The sequence below is a fragment of the Bos taurus genome, chromosome 19, assembly GCF_002263795.3.
Source record: "Bos taurus isolate L1 Dominette 01449 registration number 42190680 breed Hereford chromosome 19, ARS-UCD2.0, whole genome shotgun sequence".
Taxonomy (NCBI): Eukaryota; Metazoa; Chordata; class Mammalia; order Artiodactyla; family Bovidae; genus Bos; species Bos taurus.
In genome coordinates, this window is record NC_037346.1 from 14,132,143 (window position 1) to 14,154,981 (window position 22,839).

At 42.7% G+C, this 22,839-nt stretch overlaps 1 protein-coding gene across 1 annotated transcript in view; it reads right to left on the reverse strand.

The window, feature by feature from the left end:
• Positions 1-575: 575 nt before the first annotated feature.
• HEATR6 (HEAT repeat containing 6) overlaps positions 576-22,839 on the reverse strand; it is a 32,618-nt gene continuing 10,354 nt past the window's right edge. Inside the window, exons 8-20 of the mRNA NM_001191445.1 lie at positions 21,473-21,771; positions 20,525-20,702; positions 16,481-16,687; positions 15,986-16,085; positions 12,750-13,105; positions 10,399-10,521; positions 9,951-10,037; positions 6,960-7,094; positions 6,018-6,140; positions 4,946-5,070; positions 4,055-4,151; positions 2,815-3,019; positions 576-1,545 (exon numbers count right to left, since the gene is read on the reverse strand). Coding sequence (NP_001178374.1) covers positions 974-1,545; positions 2,815-3,019; positions 4,055-4,151; positions 4,946-5,070; positions 6,018-6,140; positions 6,960-7,094; positions 9,951-10,037; positions 10,399-10,521; positions 12,750-13,105; positions 15,986-16,085; positions 16,481-16,687; positions 20,525-20,702; positions 21,473-21,771 — 2,607 coding nt within the window. The 3' untranslated portion in view covers positions 576-973. The remainder of the gene's footprint in view (positions 1,546-2,814; positions 3,020-4,054; positions 4,152-4,945; positions 5,071-6,017; positions 6,141-6,959; positions 7,095-9,950; positions 10,038-10,398; positions 10,522-12,749; positions 13,106-15,985; positions 16,086-16,480; positions 16,688-20,524; positions 20,703-21,472; positions 21,772-22,839) is intronic.

A 22,839-nucleotide genomic window follows, 5' to 3' on the forward strand; every position in this document is an offset into this window, starting at 1 on the left:
ATCAAGTGGAAGTGTGGGATCTTTTATCATATATCCCTAAATTCCTGACTGAAATCACTTACAATAAAGTTGGTGGTCAAGAGACATATGCAAAATTTAAACATAAATAATGTTTCAATGAGAAACGACTTTTATAACTGCTTGGGCATTATCAAAATATAATCTAAAAACTTCTCCTTGTAATCATGTAAATTAAACAAATAATCCTTTTTAAGGCACAAATCCAAAGGTGGCAAAATCACCAAAAATTCAGCATAGGGGACCACATTCTCCTAAGGGGCGTTAGGACATTCAAATAGGTGCTGATGTTATGGCCAGGCTGAAATGGACATGGGCCTTGGCCAGAGGGCCCTGAACGCTAGTTCATCTTTACAGGGCTGTGGGAAGGCATGGAGGGGGCTTCCAGGGGTGCCACTCGGGGAGCTCAGTGCAATAGCTATTTATCAACCCGAAAGGAACTGATTCAGTATTTTAGCAACCGATATAGCTGAACCAGCATGAACAGGCTGAAGAGCAGCTCTGCTTGCAGCTTTCTATAAATGCAACTTGACAAAAATGGTAGACTACGGGCACACTGCTTTACATGAGTTTATTACAAAAGAAAAACAATTCCCAGAGGCACAAGATACAACATTCTAACTCCTAAATCCTTTTGCTTTTTCCTTTGTTTAATACGCTTCTGAGACCACTCTTTAGAACCCAAGCCTACTCAGTCCACAGGACAACCCAACTCCTTGGCTCCCAGATGCACAAGTCAGAGGTTCCCGCAGCCACAGCCACAGCCACAGCCAAGGCAGTGGAACCACTCTGCAACGTGGATGAGCCCTCTGAGAAAAATTTCATTAGCTGCTCACCCGTTCTAAATTAACAGTGAAAGGACTGTTTCTGCCCCTAAGATGAAACCCCACACATCTGATGCTCAAGCTCAGGTCTTCCTGTTTCCACCTGACACCTGGAAAGTATGGTGGACTATTCACCGATGGGTTAATCCTAAGGGTGCTACTTGAGATCCAGATGAGTCAGAATAAATGGTCAGGGTATCTTCCAAAAAGGCCATGATGGCCCTTTTGGCTGGGTCGCCAGCCAGTGCCTGGACACTGTTTATGTGCCCCAGGGCCGTTCTGACCATCTGGTCTCTTTCCTGCGGGTGGTGGGGTGCTCCGGTGTCATCTCTCTCTGTTCCTGATTTTAAAAACTGTAGGATATAGGACTGGACCATGTCCCTGTGCAGTTCGAGGGTTTTCCTGATGCAGGACAGGTCTGAGGGGCTGGCCAAGCTCAGGAGGTGAATCAGCGCCTGGCAGATTTGGGTCCGCAGGCTGGCACAGTACTTGAACTCCAAAAAGTCTGTGGTGTCTTCGCTCTTCTGCAAGGCGGTGACCAGGGCATCCCAGATCTGAGCGTACTGCTCGACCGACCCATAGTGCTCCCTCCTGCGGGGGACGGCCAGGGCGGCGGCTGATCTGATGCGCACTTTGAAGTTCTTGCATGATGTCACAACTGATGTCAGGGCGTCGTAGGCCTGGGAGGTCCACGGGGCTGTTTCTAGAAAGAATCCATAGTCATTAGAGCAAATGAAGGTTTAAAAGTAAGTGGGGGGAGAGAGAGGGGAGCTGAGGGAAGCACATACACTAGTGCTCAAGTTAGTCCTTCCATGTTTTCACTTAATTCTCACTTAAAAAGCGGGTCCTGCATTTTATTGCAAAGGAAAGGAAAATACTGTTTAGGCAGTGACTGGGGGACAGAGTACTCAGATTAACTGGAGGCTCAATTTCCTAATACTGAGAAGATGATGCTCAGATTTCTGTCTTTGCTCCCTTCCTGTTGGCCCCAGAACGTCAGCCAGCTTTATTTTCGTCAGAGCTACCACTACACACTCTGTTTTGGGAGTTCTTATTCCTCAAGATGGGCAGCAGAGTAAACTGCAGCTTCCTTAATGCTCCCAGCCCTTCCTGACTCCTCTGCTGCCTCTGAAGACAGGAGGGAGACACCCAGTCCAAAGAGTGCCAGTGCCGAAGGCCACTTCAGGCTGCTTCCTCAGTGGATGAAGCCCCGAGGCTCCCGGCTGACTGGTCTGCCTGGACACTTCTGGCAGTACAAGGAGCAGAACAGACCTCCCTAAGGCGACGTAGGTTCTGCTGGTCCAGAAGAACGTCACTTCTCCAGGAAGACACCCTTGTGTTTCAGAAATGCTGGCAATTCCAGCAAGTGGGATCTGGAGGCTGTGATCCAGACCCCAGAGCAGCTATCAGCCGCTGATGATGTACCGAGGTGCGGGGCCTGTCATCCTCAGAGGCAGATCCCTCCCTGCCTGCAGCATTCCACCCCGGGGCCAACATCTCCTGTGGGATTTCCAGTTAAACCCTCTTTCTCCCATGTCTGTTTCCCCTTTAACTTTTTTTCCTGTTTGCTAAAACAATGTATGCTCACTGCAGGAAATTTTGAAAAAGCAGAAAAGAATCCTACTTATCATCCCATTGAGAGACAATCACTGTCAATATTTAGGTTAATTTCCTTTCAGTCTTTTTTCTACCCATTTATTGAGATCATACTGTAGAAACAATTTCCATATCTCATTTTCATTTGCTTAACATCAGAACTATCTTCCCAGATTATCAAAAACTTTCTGTAAATGTAATTTTAAGTGGCAACACAATACCCCTTTAAATATATAGACCATGATTTACCTCACTTTTCCCTTAAACTGGGGTGTTCAGTAAAATACCATGAGTAACAGTGTGGTTTTATTAATAATGGAGACGGGTGTGTATTGCCCAAAGAAGCCTTCCATCAGAGAGAAGGAGACGTTCTTACCGAGGGGAAGAGCAGGATTTTTAAATACATTTCCCATCGCATAACAGGCATTCCATCGGACTTTCATGGCAGCCTCAATCAGAACAGTAGAAATCAGGGCCTGGATAGCCTCCTCAATGATTTCAGCAAATCTGGGTTTTTCTATATGAGAAGGTTGCAGAAAATGGAGCAAATTTCCAAGGGCTCGGACTGCATTGCTTTTTACCTGGAGTAAGATGTAAAAGCATCAGAAATCTGTTTTGCCAAAGATATGTGTCAGAAAGTATAATTTTAGTTTAAAAAAAGAAATCGAAACACCAAACAGGAGGCCCAAAACATCTTAAAGCAATGAGATAATGAAAAATGTAGCTTGTAAAGGTGTAAGTTCTTAGAACTCTGCAAGGTCTCGTGGGGTCAACATTCTGAGTCATCAGAGAGGTGAGGTTCTACAGTTCCTTGCCCTGATTTTTTTAATGTCAGATGGGACTTCAGAGAGGTCTATCTTCCTTGTTTTACAGAGATGGTGTGTAAGGCCCAGGGGCTAAGGGACACGGTTGATTTGCAGCAAGGCTTGGAAAACCCAGGTTTCATAATTCCAGTCCAATACTTTTCTGCCTAAAGTCTCAAACTTTGCAGCATACTAGAATCATCTGGGGAGCTTTTTTTAAGAAAACAAAAACCAATTCTGATGGAATTAACCTATGGTAGGGCTTCCCAAGTCTTCAGAACCACTGACTAAGTCAAGCACTTGGTTTGGGCCTGGTGCTATGCTAGGTGCTGTAATAAAGGCATCATGTGCTGTAATAAAAGGCATCTTGGAGTCCAGTGAGGTATATGGAATGATTTTCAGGTCACAGATGAGGAAATTCACCTTGAAAGAAGTTAAATAATGCACCAAAGGTCACTCAGCTACTAAAGGGCAAGCCAGGATTTGAACTCGGCTGATGTCTCCTGACCCTAAAGTGCACGTCTACACTTTTAAAACTTAATAGTGTAACAGGGAATATTCAAAGCCAAGCTGCTCATCTTTCTGACTTGTCAATTCTACTAAGAGATTTTTGGAAAAAGCAAGCATGGAATAGTCTTACAAACGGCACTGCTATTTTTCATGAGATAGGAAGGAAACTGTCAAGTATGGAGTGTACACTATACACCCTGAGCACTCTCTCCATCTCCTTTGAACAGGGATAAATTTGGTGAGATAGAACTGTAATACACTAAGTGTCTCACTGAGAAATATGAGGCTGTGCTGTCAGCCTACCTTGTCTTTATCCTTGGAAGCATCTATAGCTGACTGCAGCATCTTCAAGAGCAGGAGGCCTGAGAACTCTTCCTGGAAACTTGGGTCTGGTGTTTCCCTGTCCCACCCAAAGCAAGCAAAACATGTTAACTGTAAAACCCACCTACACATACACATGTGCAAATATACTCACTCAGTGTAATTACAGAAACAGCTCCACATATCTGTTCAGATTATACTGAGAACTTATTTAGGGTTTACACCTTTTGATTTAGTAGGTCTACATCTAGGGATATAACCAAAAAGGGTATCTCACAATGGAGATTTCACGCACAAAAATGTTCAATGCATATAAAAACCTACACTAACACGAACGTTCAGTTACAGGGGAATGGCAAAATAATGAGCACATAGTGAAGACTGTGTAATAACAAATAACAACTTATAAAAAGTCTACAGAAGTCAGCAGAATGCTTATACATGTTACATGTCTAGAGTGAAAGAACAAAAAGCAAGATACTTGTGTATGTGTAAGAGCAGTGGCCTCTGGAGAGGGAAATTAGGGGATAAAGCTGTGAATACATTACTTAAAAATATACAAATACAGTATTTAAAAACAGGGCAACTATTACCAAGGTTTTGATTTTCTACTTTTATAGTTTTCACATTTTCTATAATGTGGATATATTACTTGTATCAGCATACAGTATTTTATATATATATATATTAAAAACAGGTTACTAATAGTATATAAAACAAATATAAATACAGAATATAAAACAAAACAAAGCAGCAAGACTGACTACATAATATACGGGAATTACTGCTAATTCCTTTCTAGTAGGATCAAAGATGTCCTCTTGGGACCTTGGCCTTGGCAGTCAACCAGAGACAATGAGCTGAGTCACCTACATGTTGACAATCAGAGTGTCGGTCAGGTTGCCGAGGGACCAGGCTGCTTTGGCCCGGACATTAGGAGACTTGTCCTGAAGTGACATCAATATTGCATTGGCTGTGTCTGCAACAAATATGACATCCTGTGAGGTAAACAAAACAGAACACTGTAGTCACCTTAAGAGTTCACACTGCTGCCTTCAAAGTTCTCAAATTTGTTTTCAGATAAAGCTATATAAGCCTTTACCACAAACTTGTATTTTTAAATCAAAATTCATTTAATCAATTTATTGTTTTCTTATATGAAATTTAGACACTCATTAAAATTCTACGGGAAGGTCTCCCATGATTCTGATACATGCGATACACACTCAAGGAGACTACAGATTTTGCTCTTGCAAACATCTTATAACCTGGCCTGTGACAATTATCTCTGAATCCTGCGCTTGGCTTGATGATCACCTTGGGAAAAGATGTGAACAATGAAACACACTTGTAACCACATCCTGTTCACTTACACACTTCTCAATGAGGTAAAGGTCACAAATAAAAGTGAAGGAGAAATTTGTTTCTTTGTATTAAAATTTTATTAATTTTCTAAATTATTACTATTGTATGGTAATGTCCCATTTCACTTCTTTTTTTCACTGTATATTACTTTAAACATTCACTGGCCTAGGGTCCTGGTCAGAGTGCAAAATAGTTAAATGAACTATCAGTTCAGTTCAGTTCAGTCGCTCAGTCATGTCCGACTCTTTGCGACCCCATGAATCGCAGCACGCCAAGCCTCCCAGTCCATCACCAACTCCCGGAGTTCACTCAGACTCACGTCCATCGAGTCAGTGATGCCATCCAGCCATCTCATCCTCTGTCGTCCCCTTCTCCTCCTGCCCCCAATCCCTCCCAGCATCAGAGTCTTTTCCAATGAGTCAACTCTTATAGACATTAGCATATTTTAGTAGCAATTAAGGAAACCAGATTCCAAACCAATTTAATCGCCTTTACTGTCCATTTCAGGAGCTCTATATCATCACAAAGAGTAATAAAATGACTATAAAGTGGCACGGTGGAGTTATGTGGGCTCACTGACCTGTCTGAGACAAGGAAAAAGCACATAGACCCCGAGGGCTCTCGAGGTGGCAGCTTTCACTAAACGGTTCTTGCTGTCGTTCAGCCCCAGCAGCATCGTGATGCACAGGATCTGCCTGTCGCTCTGCAATAAGAAAGGGAGGCCACGCAAAAGCGTGAGTGAAATAGTTGTGAGCCACTGCCTTCGACAAGTGACTGTGACATGTCTGTGTTGAATCCACAGTCAGGGAGGTGAACACAACTGAGTCTTTGAGGCTAACTTGGCAGAGAACAAAGGTTCAACTCAGATCCAGTTAACATCAGAGGACCCACTCGAGACAGGGATCACACAGCCTCGTGACTACATGTAACCTCTACCACCGTGGGAATCAGGTCATTTTGTTCTCCTACTTTAATCATGCTGCCTTCCTTATAAAAACTAATTTATATAAATAAGAAGGGATGCAAATGCCATTAAGGGCTAAAGGAAGCAGCAGTCTAAACACAACATGTATTGGGCACCAAAGTAGGCATTTTCACATGCTTCACATTATCACACATATCATTTCCATCTTATAGGTGATAAAACTAAATTTTATAGAAGTTAAGATAACCAAAGAGCTAGAAGGCAGAAGAGCTACTAGGATTTAAACCAACTAGGATTCAAATCCAAAGAGCTAGGATTTTCTAACTTATAGATTTGAAATCCTAAAATATGAGTTCAAAGCCTCTGCTACTCTCCCTCCCCCCACCCCCAATCCTGCCTTCTAAGCACAGGGAGGAAAAGCTCCCCTGAGACATTAAGATTTCAGTGCTGTTCTCCTTTGCCCTCACCCTATACTCAGGTAGAACATGCACCTTTTCCTCAGAGATGATGAATAGTGGTTCAAAAGAGTCAAAATCAAACTCAAGCTCTCATGCTTAGCATCACAAATTAAAGATGAGAAAACACCCCGAAGGTTACCGGCAGACTGCCGAAGGCTTCCGGCAAGATGGAAGACAGGGCGTCACAGGCGCTGGCCTGCAGCGTCGGATGCTCTGCGTTCTGCAGGGCTCTGGGTAAAGGACCGTTGAGCATCGCGGTCCAGAACGTCACCACCTGGAACAGGTAGAGCTGTAAGTGCGGCCCGGGAGATGACAGTGGAGCCAGCACGCTGCTCACACTACCGCCAGGGACCAGTGACGGCGCGTTTTCCTTAAAGCAGTCGCTCGCTGCAAACACTTTCACTAGTACTTCCTAACAGCAATGAAAGGAACTTTAGAAAGCAACTAATTAAACGCTTCCACGGTCTGGTACAGTGAGGCAGCAACAGTGACGGTAGTAATGGGGACAAGAAGAGGACAGCAACAGCTTATACTCTACAGAGCTTCCCAACGCCGGGTGCTGCGCTGCGTGCTTTCCACGTATCAATGCACTGCATGTTTAAAAAACATTTATTTATTTATTTGGGCTGTACTGAGTCTTAGCTGAGGCACCTGGGATCTTCTCTCGCTCGTGGCATGTGAACTCTTAGCTGCGGCATGTGGGATCTAGTGCTCTGACCAGGCATCAAACCCAGGCCCCCTGCACTGGGAGCATGGAGTCTTAGCCACTGGACCACCAGGAAGTGCCCCCATGAACTCTTTAATTTCAGCCCCACTAAATGAAGAATGTATCATTACCTCCATTTTCACATGGGAAACTGAGGCACAAAGAGGTAACCTGCTCGTGGGCAGCAGGGCTGGACTAGAATCAGATCAACCGACCCGCAGCCAGGCGCTCGTTCTAGCTGCCCTCGGTGGGCACAGGGTCGGAGCTCCAGGGTGGCCCAGAGGCCATGTGCTGGATCCAGAGGCAGAGCTGGGGCTGAGGCCTCCAGCCGCTGCTTCCCGTCTCTGCAGCCTTGGGTAGTCGCTGAACCTAAGTTTTGGTTCCTCTTCAGTACACGCAGGGCAAAGGCGTCTACTTGGCTGAGCTTGTGTGATAATAAAATGTGAGACTGTGTGTGAAGTCTCCAGCACAGCGCCCGGTGCACAGTGGAGATTCTTCAACTGAACAAAAAGCTCTGTTTTGAGCACTTGGAAGATGTTCTCACTTCAGTGCCCCTCAAGGGAGGCATCTGCAAGTGCCTTTAACAGTTTCCTTCTTATGCCTTTAAAAGCCCGAAGAATCACGCCCCAGATGCAAATCTGTCTGGGGTTTTGGTGTCTCCATTTCCTCCCCATGGACCTAGTCCTAAATTTTGCCATGTACCCATGTGCCAGTTCTTTCACCTCCACAATCCTGTCACCCAGACCCCCAATCTGGGCCCTCTTGCCCCAAACCAGAAGATGACAGACAGCTGTGGCTGCCAGCCTTCCAGCTGGCCCCCAAGGATCCTCACCTCCTGATGTTTAGGAGGCCATCCCCTTCCACACTGACTTGGGCTGATCAGTGAGGAACTTCCAAAACTAGATCATAAAAATCCTATAGCTCTATCTTGCTCTCTCTTAATTAAACTGCTATAATGGTGGCCAGGGCATTCCCTGTGGCTCGGTGGTAAAGAACCCACTGTAGGAGATGCAGGAAACGTGGGTTCAACCCCTGGGTCAGGAAGATACCCTGGAGTAGGAAATGGCAACCCACTCCAGTATTCTTGCCTGGGAAATCCCACAGACAGAGGAGCCTGGCGGGCTACAGTCCTTAGGGTCACAAAAAGTGAGACACGACTTAGCAACTGAACAAGGGTGGCCGGCTGCCTTGTACAGAGAAGACTCCAGCAGGTCCCTAGGGAGGTCCTCAAGGGGAGGGAGCGAGTGAGATCTGCCACCAGGCAGCGCTAACCTGCAAGGTATGTGGCTGAGTGAGACACCGCAGGAGAGGTGCCACCCATCTTCGTCAAATTCGGATGACTGCAGCCCCTGCCAGCAGCTGGCTGTAACCTCATGAGACCTCAGCCAGAACCATCAGGTAAGCTGCCCCCAATCCCTGGCCCACAGAAACTATGTGAGAGAATAAATGTAGGATATGGCTTTAAGCTACTAAGTGTTTAGGATAATATCAGTCAACAGTACATCAGTAATACAGAAAGTCTATCCCTTTTTGGCATATGAAGTAATACCGAAGTGTGAGCGGTTAAGAGTCTTGCCCAAAGTCACATGGAGCAAGAGAACGAGTCTGGATTAAACCCAGGTCTGTCTGATGGCGAAGCCCAACACAACTCCCTGCAAATGGTGACACTTCAGTTTTAGTGACTGTCTAGGGAAGGACTAGGGCTAGACATTCTTAATTCCCTGCAAGGATGCGGAAACAGTGAAGAGAAAAGGAACGGGCAGGCCGAGGAGGGCAGAGGGAGAAAACCTCACTCGTGTAGAGCTGACTCTGCTTTTGGCACTATGTAGGTTTCTCTGGTGGGCTCACGTGTTCCTCCTCCAGAGAATAACTGGCACAGTGTGGAGGGAACACAAAGAATCTAAGTCACAAAATCTAATGGAAATAATGGGGAAAGGGGCTGGCAGTGAAGGGGTTAAGGAAATTAAGATTCATTGAACATCTATCTGGCAGTTTTCACACCTCATTCAATCTTCCAAAAGTCCAGTGAGTCAAGGATTTTTATTCCGCTTTATAACATGGAAATTATGTTCATAATATTCATTAAGTGGTTTAATCTCATGACTTGGTATTCCAAATCCTGGGCTCTTCCCAGCATTCTAGTCTGTCTCTTGGGCATAATGAGTAACAGAATTAGGTTTTGTGCAACAAAACTGGTTCTTCCATTGCTGGCTCTATGTTACGTATTACCACATATTGAACTGCAAATAAAACGAAATGCAAATAAAACCTACTCATCCTAAATTATAAACCATAATTTCCGATACTGAAAGAAACCAAACTCTCTGATACTTTCTGATACCAAAAGAAACCATCACTGAACCTCAAAATAAAACTGAATGAAGCACTAAGAAAAGAGAAAACCATGAATACACATTTACTTACCAAGGGGACTGGAACTCTCTGATCAGGTGCTACGGAAGAATCTGGTTTATACTGGTGTATTAAGCTGGTACCCAGTTCTTCCAGAAGCTGCCAAGATAAAAGAAACAGATTATCAGAGATGAATATTAGAACCATGGAGGTAAAAAGCAACTTCAATTTACGGACTACTTCAAATCAAGGGGAAAAATAATTTCCAATTGCTTTTCTTTCTTTCCTCAGCAACTCCCATCTCAGAGGCATTCTCAACAGGAGCAAAATCACCAAGTATATTTCATTAATTTATTACCAAATCAATTTTTTTGGTTTATATGTAGAGCTGAAAATAGAAGAACGTATCACTTCCCTCCCTGAAATGTCCTAAAGAAACTCAGAACTCATGGACATGTGGCAGAGGATAGAACCTAAAAGGAGGAAAAGAGAAAAGCACGTGGCTTTTAATGAAAATTACCTTTGCTCCATGAAGCTGGATAGATGGATCTGCCTCCCCCAGGCACTTGCAAATCACCTCTCCAAGCTCCATCAAGTAGACCTGTGTCATCGAAAAGTAGCCCCTTGCCAGATGAGCCAACACCTGCAAGGAAAACGGGATTAACCCTGAGAACGGAATGCAGGACTGCAAGATCCAAAAGTGTTCCAGTATTTCAGAAATCACTCACACTCAACAAGGGGCTTAAACCTGATGTTGAATAACATGAAAAACAACCATAATCTTTATTTTATGACTAAAAATCAACTAAGTGCTATCATATAATTTTATGGTGCTTTATAATCTACAAAATGTGTTTAAGATTATCATTATTGTCTCACTTAAGCCGGGAACAATTTTTCAAAGGTGGTATTAACTAAATAGTCTAGCTGAAGAAACTATGACTGAAAAAGTTTAAGAGGTTAAAGTGTTGTGCATTAGTCGCTCAGTTGTGTCCAACTCTTTGTGACCCCATGGACTGTAGCCCACCAGACTCCTCTGTCCATGGAATTCTTCAGGCAAGAATACTGGAGTGGCTGCCATTCCCTTCTCCAGGGGATCTTCTTGACCCAGAGATTGAACCCAGGTCTCCTGCACTGCAGGCAGATTCTTTACCAACTGAACCACCAAGGGAAACCCTAAGAGGTTAAAGGACATGTATAATATCAATCAGATAATTAGCAGCAGACGCCAAGACCAAACCTGTGTCTTAGGTCATACCTGAATACAGAAAAAACCAACACTTTAATATTCAGTTCCCAGTTACAGCCAGCTGCACTGGGAGCCAACCCCATACACTACCACACCTGCAGAAAGCGCGGCCCAGGAGCAACAGAAGGGCAGGCGCCACGCACACAGGGACACTCCTGGAGCACTGGGCTCTGGTGACCTGGGGGAACCACACTCCCGGGCCTCAGAGTTCACCTTCTACACTTAGCCACTCTACCAAGAACAGGAGATGCAGCTGCTCTACCTGATACATACAAACAGAGGATTAGGCAAAATAAGTGCCTAATTAATAAGATTAAACAAACACTTAAGGGTGTCTACTAATAAAGCAGATATAACAAAATATTTTGTTGTCTCTAAGCAGATACAACAAAACATTTATTCCTTCAAAGGAAGAGAACCACCCTAGATTAAAGTAAGCAGATACAACAAAACATTTATTCCTTCAAAGGAAGAGAACCACCCTAGATTAAAGTATTTGTTTTTTCTGTATTCAGGTATGACCTAAGACACAGGTTTGCCAACAAAGGTCCATCTAGTCAAGGCTATGGTTCTTCCAGTAGTCATGTATGGATATGAGAGTTGGACTGTGAAGAAAGCTGAGTGCCAAAGAATTGATACTTTTGAACTGTGGTGTTGGAGAAGACTCTTGAGAGTCCCTTGGACTGCAAGGAGATCCAACCAGTCCATTCTGAAGGAGATCAGCTCTGGGATTTCTTTGGAAGGAATGATGCTAAAGCTGAAACTCCAGTACTTTGGCCACCTCATGCGAAGAGTTGACTCATTGGAAAAGACTCTGATGTTGGGAGGGATTGGGGGCAAGAGGAGAAGGGACGACAGAGGATGAGATGGCTGGATGACATCACAGACTCGATGGACGTGAGTTTGAGTGAACTCCAGGAGTTGGTGATGGACAGGGAGGGCTGGTGTGCTGCAATTCATGGGGTCGCAAAGAGTCGGACACGACTGAGTGACTGAACTGAACTGAAGCAGATATAAGACCAAAGAGAACTAAACATTTATTTTAATTTTCAAATGTAGATATCAAAGATAAACTCTATAATTTCTTTCAGAATTATTATATAATCTATAACACCGATTGGCCATATAATACCTGAGATGACTAAAATGGCTGGCAATGGATGAATCTGACATTTTACAACCAAGCCCCTCCACCTACCCCCCACAACAAAACAACAAAGCATTCACACCTAAACGTGAATTCACGCACAATTCCCACTAATACCAATGACACATGGCTTGGTTTTACATTATTTTCAGACTTACTCCTCATGAAGTAATCACGCTGTGAAGAAAGAATGTGTGTGTGTGTGTGTGTGTGTGTGTGCGTGCGCGTGCTAGGTCACTTCAGTTGTGTCTGACTCTTTGTGACCGGCTCCTCTGTCCAAGGGATTCTCCAGATGAGAATACTAGAGTGGGTTGCCATGCCCTCCTCCAGGGACTCTTCCCAACCCAGGGATCAAACCTGTGTCTCCTGTGACTCCTGCATTGCAGGCAGATTCTTTACTGCTGAGCCACCAGGTAAGCCCCGTGAAAAAGAATGATTACTTCCATTTCAGAGAAGAGGAAATGAAACCTCCTACCTGCAAGGCCTCCAACCGCATGGGGAATGGCTCATAGATGCTTCCTCCTGCAGAACCAGCATCGCTACCTGAACAGGAATCCTCCCTGGGTAGAACAACAATGGAAATGCAAAGTCGAATGAGCCAGCAGGGCTCTGAAGACAACTTTGGTGAGCTAACAGCTCCTTCTTCTACAAAGGGTCCTGAAGGGGCCTTCTTCCACCATTCAGGAGGACTGAGGTGAGGAGTAGCTGAGCTGCTGCCGCTGAGTCCAGAAGAACAGGGCTGTTGTAGAAGTAGCTGGACTTCAGGTAAAGGTGCGTGAGTGGACACTATGGCTCCCAACAGTGTGAGACTTGACACACGAACATTAACGTCTGTCAAAGGGAACAGTAAGAACCTATCACCATGGGAACGGTGACCACAGAGATCATAATTATCCGTGCAGGCAATTAAGAATTATGACTTTCTTGTTTAACCTGAATCTAATTAAACCTCTAGACAGAACTTCCAGTTTACAGGAAACACATGTATAAGTTAAATAATATCATAAGGAAAATATCCCACAAATTGAGGGTGAGACATACTGTAACAACTGGTAGGACTTCCCAGGTGTTCCAGTGGTTAAGAATCCACCTTCCAATGTGGGGACACGGGTTAGACCCCTGGTTGGGGAACTAAGGTCCCATGTGACTCGAGCAACTAGGGAGATGCCCCTGCATACCACAAAGAAGACCCAGTGCAGCCAAAAAAAAAAAGACAACTGGCTTAGACCCTTCCAAAATCAATCATGAAAGAAAGAAAAAGAGTGGTGGGCCACTGTAGAGTCCAAAAGGCTAACGTGAGGGGACAGGACAAGATGGCACAGTAGGCTCTCTTCTCATAGAGAGGAAAATTACAGTCAAGTAGAGCTACCATCTCAGAGAACGACCTGATGACCAGCAGAAAAAATTTTCCACAACTAAATTTTTTTTTAAAGCCATATTGAGACAAGTAGGAGGGGCAGAGACATGGTCTGAGAGGGACCTACACCCCTTGAGTGCTACAAACCATAGGCAGGAGGGATTTCACAGCCTTAGAGGTCCTCCTGAGGAGTGAGGGTTCTGAACCCAATGTTGGGCTCCCCAGCCCAGGGGACCTGCACCAGGAAGATGATTCCCCCATAAACCAGTGGGGGTTACACCTGAGAGAGAGTCGGAGGGCTGTAGAGAATTGTGAATCCACTCCAAAAGGCTGTGCACAAAAACTCACTGGCTCCAGGTTATGGCACACAGACAGCAGTTTGAAAAGAAGCTGATCAAAGAAGGAGATTCACTGACTACTAATAAAGCATGCGCCTGAGGGTTTCTGAGAAGCTAGAGAGCGCCACTTAAAAAAAAATTTTTTTTCCCCCCGTCTCTCTTGCTCTCTCTACTTAGCCAGGCACCGGCAGGTCCCTGTTCTGACTCTTGCCATTTAATTTATTAGCATGGGATCTGTGGATCCCACCCAACACATGCTCGTCTAATTCAGTTCCCAGTTACAGCCAGCTGCACTGGGAGCCAACCCCATACACTACCACACCTGCAGAAAGCACGGCCCAGGAGCAACAGAAGGGCAGGCGCCACGCACACAGGGACACTCCTGGAGCACTGGGCTCTGGTGACCTGGGGGAACCACACTCCCGGGCCTCAGAGTTCACCTTCTACACTTAGCCACTCTGCCAAGAACAGGAGATGCAGCTGCTCTACCTGATACATACAAACAGAGGATTAGGCAAAATAACACAGGTCTCAATAAGTTTAATAAGACTGAAATCATATCAAGCATCTTTTCCGACTAAAATCCTATGAGACAAGAAATCAACTACTAGAAAAACACAAACAAGTAGAGTCTAAACAACATGCCACTAAACAACCAATAGGTCACTGAAAAAAATCAAAAAGGAAAACCTTGAGACAAATGAAAATGCAAACACAGTGTTTCAAAATCTACTGCGTAAAGCAAAGGCTGTTCTAAAAGAGAAATTCATAGCAATACAGGCCTACCTCAGAAAGTAAGAGAAATCTCAAACAAACCATTTAACCTCATACCTAAAGGAACTAAAAAAAGAAAACAAACTCAAAGGGAAAATAAAGATCAGAGTAGAAATAAATAAAATGATACACACACACACACACAAAAACAATAGAAAATATCAATGAAACCAAAAACTGGTTCTCAAAAAGATAAACAAAATTGAAAAACCTTTAGCCAGACTCATCAAGAAAAATAGAGGGTCCAAATCAATAAAAGAGTCTGAATAAAAGGGCCCAAATTGCAAAGAGTCAGACATGACTGAACTGAACCGAAATCTGTAAAATTAGAAATGAAAGAGAAGATACAACCAACACCACAAAGGATTTACAAGAGATTACTACAAACAGTTCTATGCCAACAAATTGGACAACCAAGAAGAAATGGATAAATTTCTAAAAACATTCAGGGACCAATTACTAGTACTGAAATCAAATCACTGATCAAAAAATTCCATCCAAAACAAAAGCCCAGGAGCAGATGGCTTCAAGGGTGAGGTAAATTCTACCAAACATTTAAAGAAGACTTAATACCACTCCTTCTCAAACTATTCTAAAAAACTGAAGAGGAAGAAATGCTTCCACATTCACTGTATCAGGCCAACATTATCCTGATAGCAAAACTAGGTTTTATATTCCACTTCTTTCCAAAAAGAGGAAAATGTCTATATGTCTATCCATTTTCTACTTATATCTAAAGACTACGAATTATTATATACCAAAGCAGAAGTGAAGAAGTGAAGTCAAAGTCGTCAGTTGTGTCCAACTCTTGCGACTCCCATGGACTATATATATAGTCCATGGGATTCTCCAGGCCAGAATATTGGAATGGGTTGCCTTTCCCTTCTCCAGGGGATCTTCCCAACCCAGGGATTGAACCCAGGTCTCCCACATCGTGGGCGGATTCTTTACCAGCTGAGCCACGAGGGAAGCCCCACTAGAGCAGAACCTCTACGATTTGCTCGGTCTTAATTGTAAAGGGATACTCCAGTCACTGCACTGATGCATTGAAAAAGCATTGAACTTAACAGCTGATTCTCCAAGTTATTTCTTATCAAAAGTAGGGTTCTGGCGATAGCTGGTTCCCCTCAAAGTTTGAGGATAATAAACAGAATTATCTTAGTGTTATAAAAATGTTCTGAATATTTTAAACTAGTAATCTAGATTTTATTGATATAAAGAAGCAATCAAACTACCACCAACCTTTGTGGCGGATATAAGGTTTTATCTGGTTCCAGACTTTGGTCAGCAGGCTGAGTTTCAGACGGTTATAAGGTGAATTTGATACCAAGTTTGCAAGACACTACAAAACACAAAGAGTAGCTCATTAATGGGCCTGATTAAGCCGCAGCACAGAGACAAAATTTAAAGCATTTAATTAAAAAACAAAGTCTTTACATTCATTTGAAAATCAGTCTTTTTTTTCTTTTCCCTTTTTAAAGGGAAAAGGGCACTTGGTACAACTTAAAAGGAATTGTCTTAGTAAATCATTTATCTGGCCATACAAAGAGATCACATATACAAAGATCACATATAGCTGTGATCAGACAAGTAGGAAGAACAGACTTCCAATCAGGTTATCTTTAATAAAATTACTTATATTCTTAAGTCAATTTATTTGTGGGCAATATAAACATTACACAAAACTGAAGTAGAGAAAGTGCCTCTGCCAACTCACTGATATCTTGGCACATTTACCTTAATGATCTGAGTGAGGGTCTGTGAGGATGATTCTGCCACCAAAGCTAACAAAAGACATCTGTGCAACTCTTTAATGCTGGAAGCGATCATTACGGAAAAGGGAGTGAAAGCCCTTTTGTGGTCACTGGTATCTTCAGCAACGGAAAGAAACTGCTTTGAGCCTTCCAAGATGGCAGATAAAACTTGCAGGGCACAGGCACGTGTCTGAAATTTCAGAAGGATTCACTTCAGTGAGTTAAAAATCAGGAGTCAAATCCCCTTCTTCCTATATATACTTTTCATTTTCAAAGTATTTAGATAATTTTAATTAGACGAATAAAGGCAATGTGATTTCTATCACGTCCTAAAAGTAGCTGTGGACTAAGGCACTTGCACCATCATTCCCTACCCTCACTTAAAAAAAAACAAAGAACTTTAAATCACATTGCTCTTAGGTTTTCTTACTATAGGGAATAAGTCTAAGCTATACCATAGTATAGAAACCTAAAATCACGAGCATGAAAATAACTTAAGGACGAGAAGCCTAGTTTAGTTGAGCATAAAGCCAACGAACAAGAGATAAGTCAACAGCCTGTGGGGTGGAAAAAGATAGACCCATCTACGATCTGTTTTACATCAAAGTTCCTGAGGACATTCTGCTTTACATTCTACCCTAAAGCATCCATGAGCGCTCAGTGTCAATTAAATAGGATCTTTGGAACTCCATGCATACTCAGCTTGGCAGACACCATTAGTGACCAACTTTCAAAAATATTCTTAGGTACAGAAAATAACACTAGCTCCAATAAAAACCTTTGATACTCAAAGAAATACTATTAAATATAACCTTATGGATGGAAAGGAAAATACGGGCACCTCTGTCAGTGGACTGCTGTTATCTGTCAGGAATAGTGCCTTTGAATCAAGATTTTCTTTATAAGCTTAATTACTTTTAATTGGTACTCTGACAATTCTGCGGCATTAAAAATCAGAAAGGAAAAAATAAATGGAAAGAAAGCCAAATTTAACCAAAATGGAATGTAGGTGATAAATGCAGGACTACTAATGAAACACTACTGTACTGTCTTTGGTCAGCTCACCCCAAAAGGCCAATTGAAAAGACTTTTAAAAAGCAAGGAATCAACATTATAACTTTCGGATCTAATCTAAATATTTACTCAGTAAGAAGCACATCGGAGTTTGGTGTGAAAAAGGTTTTCCAGAAAATCTTCAACTGTGTTATCTCCAAATTGCTGTTGTTGTTCAGGAGTTAAGTTGAAACAAATCATTTCTACATGCCTTTTAGAGAGTAGAATCATAAACAAAAAAACCAAAGTTTTTGTGAGAACAAATTTATAGTACAGCAGAATGAGTCTTTGGAATTAAGCATAATCACTTAAGCAAGTTAGGAAGTTGACAATGTATGAGGACAGTGGTGTGTGTGTGTATGTGTGTGGTGTGTGTGTGGGGGTGGGGTGGGGTGGAGAGAGAGATCTCAAGCACAAGTCAGCTGATCCAAGAACTTAGATAAGGGGTTACCAAAACTCTTCTGTAAAGGGCCAGTAGTACAAATTTTATATTCTAGATTTTGCACACCACAGAGTCTTTGTTGCAACCACTCAACTCTGCTATGGCAGCACAGATGCTGTATAAATAAATAAATGTTTCTGTTTTCAAATAAAATTTTTCTTTTCGACAGTGAAATCTAAATTTCATATAATTTTTGCATGTCACAAAATATTCTTTTTATTAAAAAAAAATTAAAGCATTAAAAACCACTTAACTCATAGATCATACAAAATCTGGTAGTGAGCCAGATTCAGCCCATTGGCCATAGTCTGCCAACCCTCTGATTAGACCACTGGCTGGTCTTAACTGAAAAAGGTAGATGTTACGCTAAAGAAACTGCCATTTCTATAAAATGTAATTAAAATCTACAATTTTAAGAGCTTGCCAACCAAACAAAATTAAAAGCCAAGCCGTAAAAAGAAACTAATATTCAAAATAAAAAGTTTTCAGCTCAATTAACTTTGCTTCCTAACTGGGAAAAAGCATTTCTAACTATCACAGATGAAAACAAAAGAATGTCAGTGAGGGGCTTCCCTGGTGGCTCAGTGGTAAAGCACCCACCTGCCAATGCAGGGGACACAGTCTGGTCCACATCCTGGCCCCGTATGACCCCACCCCTGTGCAGAGCAACTAAGCCTGTGCACCACATTGTCGAGCCTGCACCCTAGAGCCCATGCTCCGCAACAAGAGACGCCACCTGCGCACCGCAACTAGAGAAGAGCCCCCACTCAGCGCAGCTAGAGAAGAGCCCACAAAGCAAAGAAGGTCCAGTACAGCCAAAGTAAATAAATAAAATTATACATAAAAAATTTCTCAGTATGTCAGTGACGACTGTGCTTCCAACTGAATGCACCACAGGTTTATACCAGAGCTGCCATGACCTCCAAACCATCATCAGTGTGCACTTGAGGAGAAGCTATGACACTACTGTCCTGTCACATTTCATCCTGGCTAAGGGAAACCTCAGTCTATGCTCCCCAACTCCATACTCGACAAGCACCCGAGAAAACGACCACTCAGCTTTTACACATGGCTGCACCTTTAAACCTAGCTCTGATCAATCCAAAATGCTATTCCACTCCAGTGACATGAACTAGGTACTTTTAATTTTCACACATAACTTTCTAGCAGTCTTTCTAAAAAGCCTCTCTCACCGATAAAACACTTCTTAACATCATTAAACATTTCAAAAATAAAAAAGATATAAATATCATGAAAATTATGTCAACCTACTTTCTTCTGCATATTCTCAGATATTTACTGCAGTTCTGTTCAGCTGGAGGGTCTTCAAAAATATAAATACATATATATATATTTTCAATTTTTATAGCAGTTTTCCTTCCAATTACTAGACTGTCCTCATTAGTTATTTATTTGCCACCATCATTTTCCATTTTCCTCCCAGGTTCTCATTTGTTTATGATTCAGTCAGTTGGAAACATTTTTACCAGTTTAACTATTTAGTATAGAGAGTATCTGAAATTACCCTATAAAACATTTTTTGTGCTCATAATTGAGGCTAGTTTATTTTTCTTCACTCTATGAAAAATGTCGAAGGGTCATTTAGAAGTTTCCTTATATAGTAATCAGCTAATCAAGGAGATGATCAAAGGGAGTTCCAATGCATTATGAATTGCTAGCCTTCCTCCTTGCTTTTAAGGGAAAAATTCTAAAAACAGAAAAGAAATAATACTATTGACCTCATTAAAACTATTTACTTTGAGAAAGTAGGTTGGTTACCTGAGGACATGAGATACCATTCAGCATGACTTTTTAATGTTCATTATCGTTAAGGGGAATCTAAACAGCAGACTACTTTCCTTATTTGGGTAAAAAGCTAACTTCCGGAGAAGAGTTAACATATCCAAGAAGAGGCAAATATCTGATCAGCCACAGCTACCTTGCTGTAGCTATCCACGACTGCCAAGTTATTTTTTCTTCTTTTTTAAAAACAAGTTTTTCTCATTAGACTATGTATTAATATTTATTACTATGATTTGAAAAATACAGAAAAGTAGGAAGAAAAAAAACCACGTTGGGATCATAAAATTCTCTATCAATACTTTCATAAAACATCATCCACATTCCCCAGCCTTACATATCTTTCATAACCACTATATATCATGATATTCCAGTGTGTATTTAAGCCATTTTGAATTTTTTTTCTATTGTAAACACCATGGCAACACTATCATAAAAGAAACGGACGCACAGCTGCTTCAGTGCAGTTCAGAGAGGACACTGAAGCAGCAACGCAGCGTGCTCATGCCGCAAGCCAGCCCTGGGGCAGGAGGCCGCAGCGTGGTCTCCCTCAACCTGACAGCCACGTAAGCCCTATCCTCCTATCCCCCTGCCCATCGAGTGCTTCTCAAGTCAGCACTTGGGTCAGTATTAGTAAGAGCCTTGTTCTGATGCGATCAGATGGGGCAGAGGGAACAAGAAAGACTTGTGGAGTCGTCCTAGTTGTAGCACTTAGAATTGAAACGCTCTTACCCTTGGAGAAGGATCTTTTAGCGTAAGAGTCATCAGGGACACAGACTGTGGGCTTCCAAGCTCTGGTGTATCAGGAACAAAGGCTGACCAGTAGCCGTAGAGAACTCTTTTTTCTATTGATTTTATAGTAGAAAGAAAACACGCTAATGCTCCTTGGCGAACTCTGGCTTGGTAAGACCTTTAACAACCAAAAGAAGGAAGAAAAAAGTCTTTTAATTGCTTTTAAAAACATGAGCATGAAACACTATTTTACAGGCAACTCAAATGATACAGTGAGAAATTCAGCATTCCACTCCACATAAGTCTGAAAGATGCTAACATATTTTTTAAATTATTTCAAAATGTGGTCAAAACATGTTAAAGCAATTTGTTTACAAAACAAGTTAATAAGGTTGATAGTTAAAAAAAAAAACTACTAGCTAGCAAATAAGAGGGCAACATTTTGATATTAGGAAATTAGTATACAATATGAGATACTCCAGAGTACCCATTCATCCAACAGACAGGTACTGAGAATACCTAAGTATGTGCCAGGCACTGTGCTGAGGCTGGCAGCCAGAAACAAAGCTCCTGCCCTCGACAAGCTTATTATGGCAAAGAAAGGCAGTTAAAGAGACCTTAGCACAGTAATCAGAGATGAGTCACATAAGGGAGTGACTGGAATAGGGAGTCAGAAAAGGCTTCTCAGAGCGTGACTGTTGAGCTCACATAGAAGATGAGTAGTGGTTAATAAGGCAAGAGGCAAAACAAGGAAAAGAAAGAATAAACCCAGGCAGAGGAACCACATGGACAAAGGCAGAGGAGAGAACAATGCAAACTGCAGAGTAACGCAAAATCCCACATAAATGAGAATCTTCAAGTTACAGCATGTGCAATAGACTTTAAGGTTATGAGCTTATACACTCAATTCAGAATACAAAGCATAAAAATATAACAAAATACTACTACCTCACTTTATTCTGCATGCCTCCTTCAGCATCAGAATAGTCTGACTCACTACTGCTGACCCTCTTCCAACTGGAAGAGCTGAAGGGTGAAGAGACTCGGTCTTTTCCTGCCGCTCCACTTGCAGCTAACGGCAAACTCTGAGCACCCGGGGGGGAGGGGCACTGAGTGTCCCCTCTGTGCAGGTTCAGTCTGCCTGCGCCAGCGACTGGGGCCACTTCTCTTTCACCACTGGACTCCTCCTCCTCCTCCTCTCCTTGCTGGATTTTCTTCGCTTTTACTTTTGATTTTTTCTTTTTATTCTGATTTTAGGAGCAAATGAAAACATGTACATGATAGCTATTGGTAACTTCTCATTTGATAATTACTTAGTATGTCCCCAACATGTAGTATGGACAAAGAAGAAGAGAAGAGAAAAAAGCGGCACTCACTCAACACTCTCTGTGTCAGGCACTACGCTAAGTGCTGATGTACACCTTTCTGGACTGTAAGAAACAAGGTGTGAGATACATGGGACAGAGCAAAACGTGTCATCTGGGTTTAAACACTATTGCTGTGAGCCGGGGCAAATCATTTAGCCTCACTGAGCTTGCCCGTCCTCATCTGTTTAAGTACAAGCTAATGCCACCTGCCTTGCCCGGCTGTGAAAACATTCAGGCTTTTCAACAGAGGTTCTGCAAGAGATTGAGGTCACAGAAAATGACCTGGGTGACTGTCTTCTCAGTTCTCGCAAATAGGATATACAGCTAGTACCACTCTAGATGCCTAGGAGAAACATGACTCCATTACATACAATCCATGTTTTAGGGCACTGCTGCTGCTGCTAAGTCGCTTCAGTCGTGTCCGACTCTGTGCGACCCCATAGACGGCAGCCCACTGGGGCTCTGTAAATACAATGTAAACACCAATTTCTTCCTTTCTTCTACTTGCTTCTCTCAGACATCCAAAGGTCTTTGGAATCTGTGCCCTCCTCTGCATGCCCAAGGTCCCTAACCTCATCACCTCTACCTTGGATAATTACTGTGGCTCCAGACTTCTTACCCTTTTACTTGCTACCACTGAGATTTTTCTGAAATGCAAATCTGATCATATCACTCCCCTACGTTAAGATTCTTCACTTCTACCACCTAAAAGATACAAACCCAACCTCCTTAGCACAGGGTTGAAAGACCCTTATGATTTGGCCTCTGCTACATACCTGCCCCACCTTCCCTTCTGCACACCTGACACTCTAGCCCACTGGTTAATAAATAGGCTGCATGCATTCACACTCCCCATGGTTGTTACCCATTGCTCTCTCGGGAAAAAGCACTCTCCTTCCTTCTCTGTACTCATTCCTGAGGCTCAGGTGAGCCACTGTGTCTTTTAAA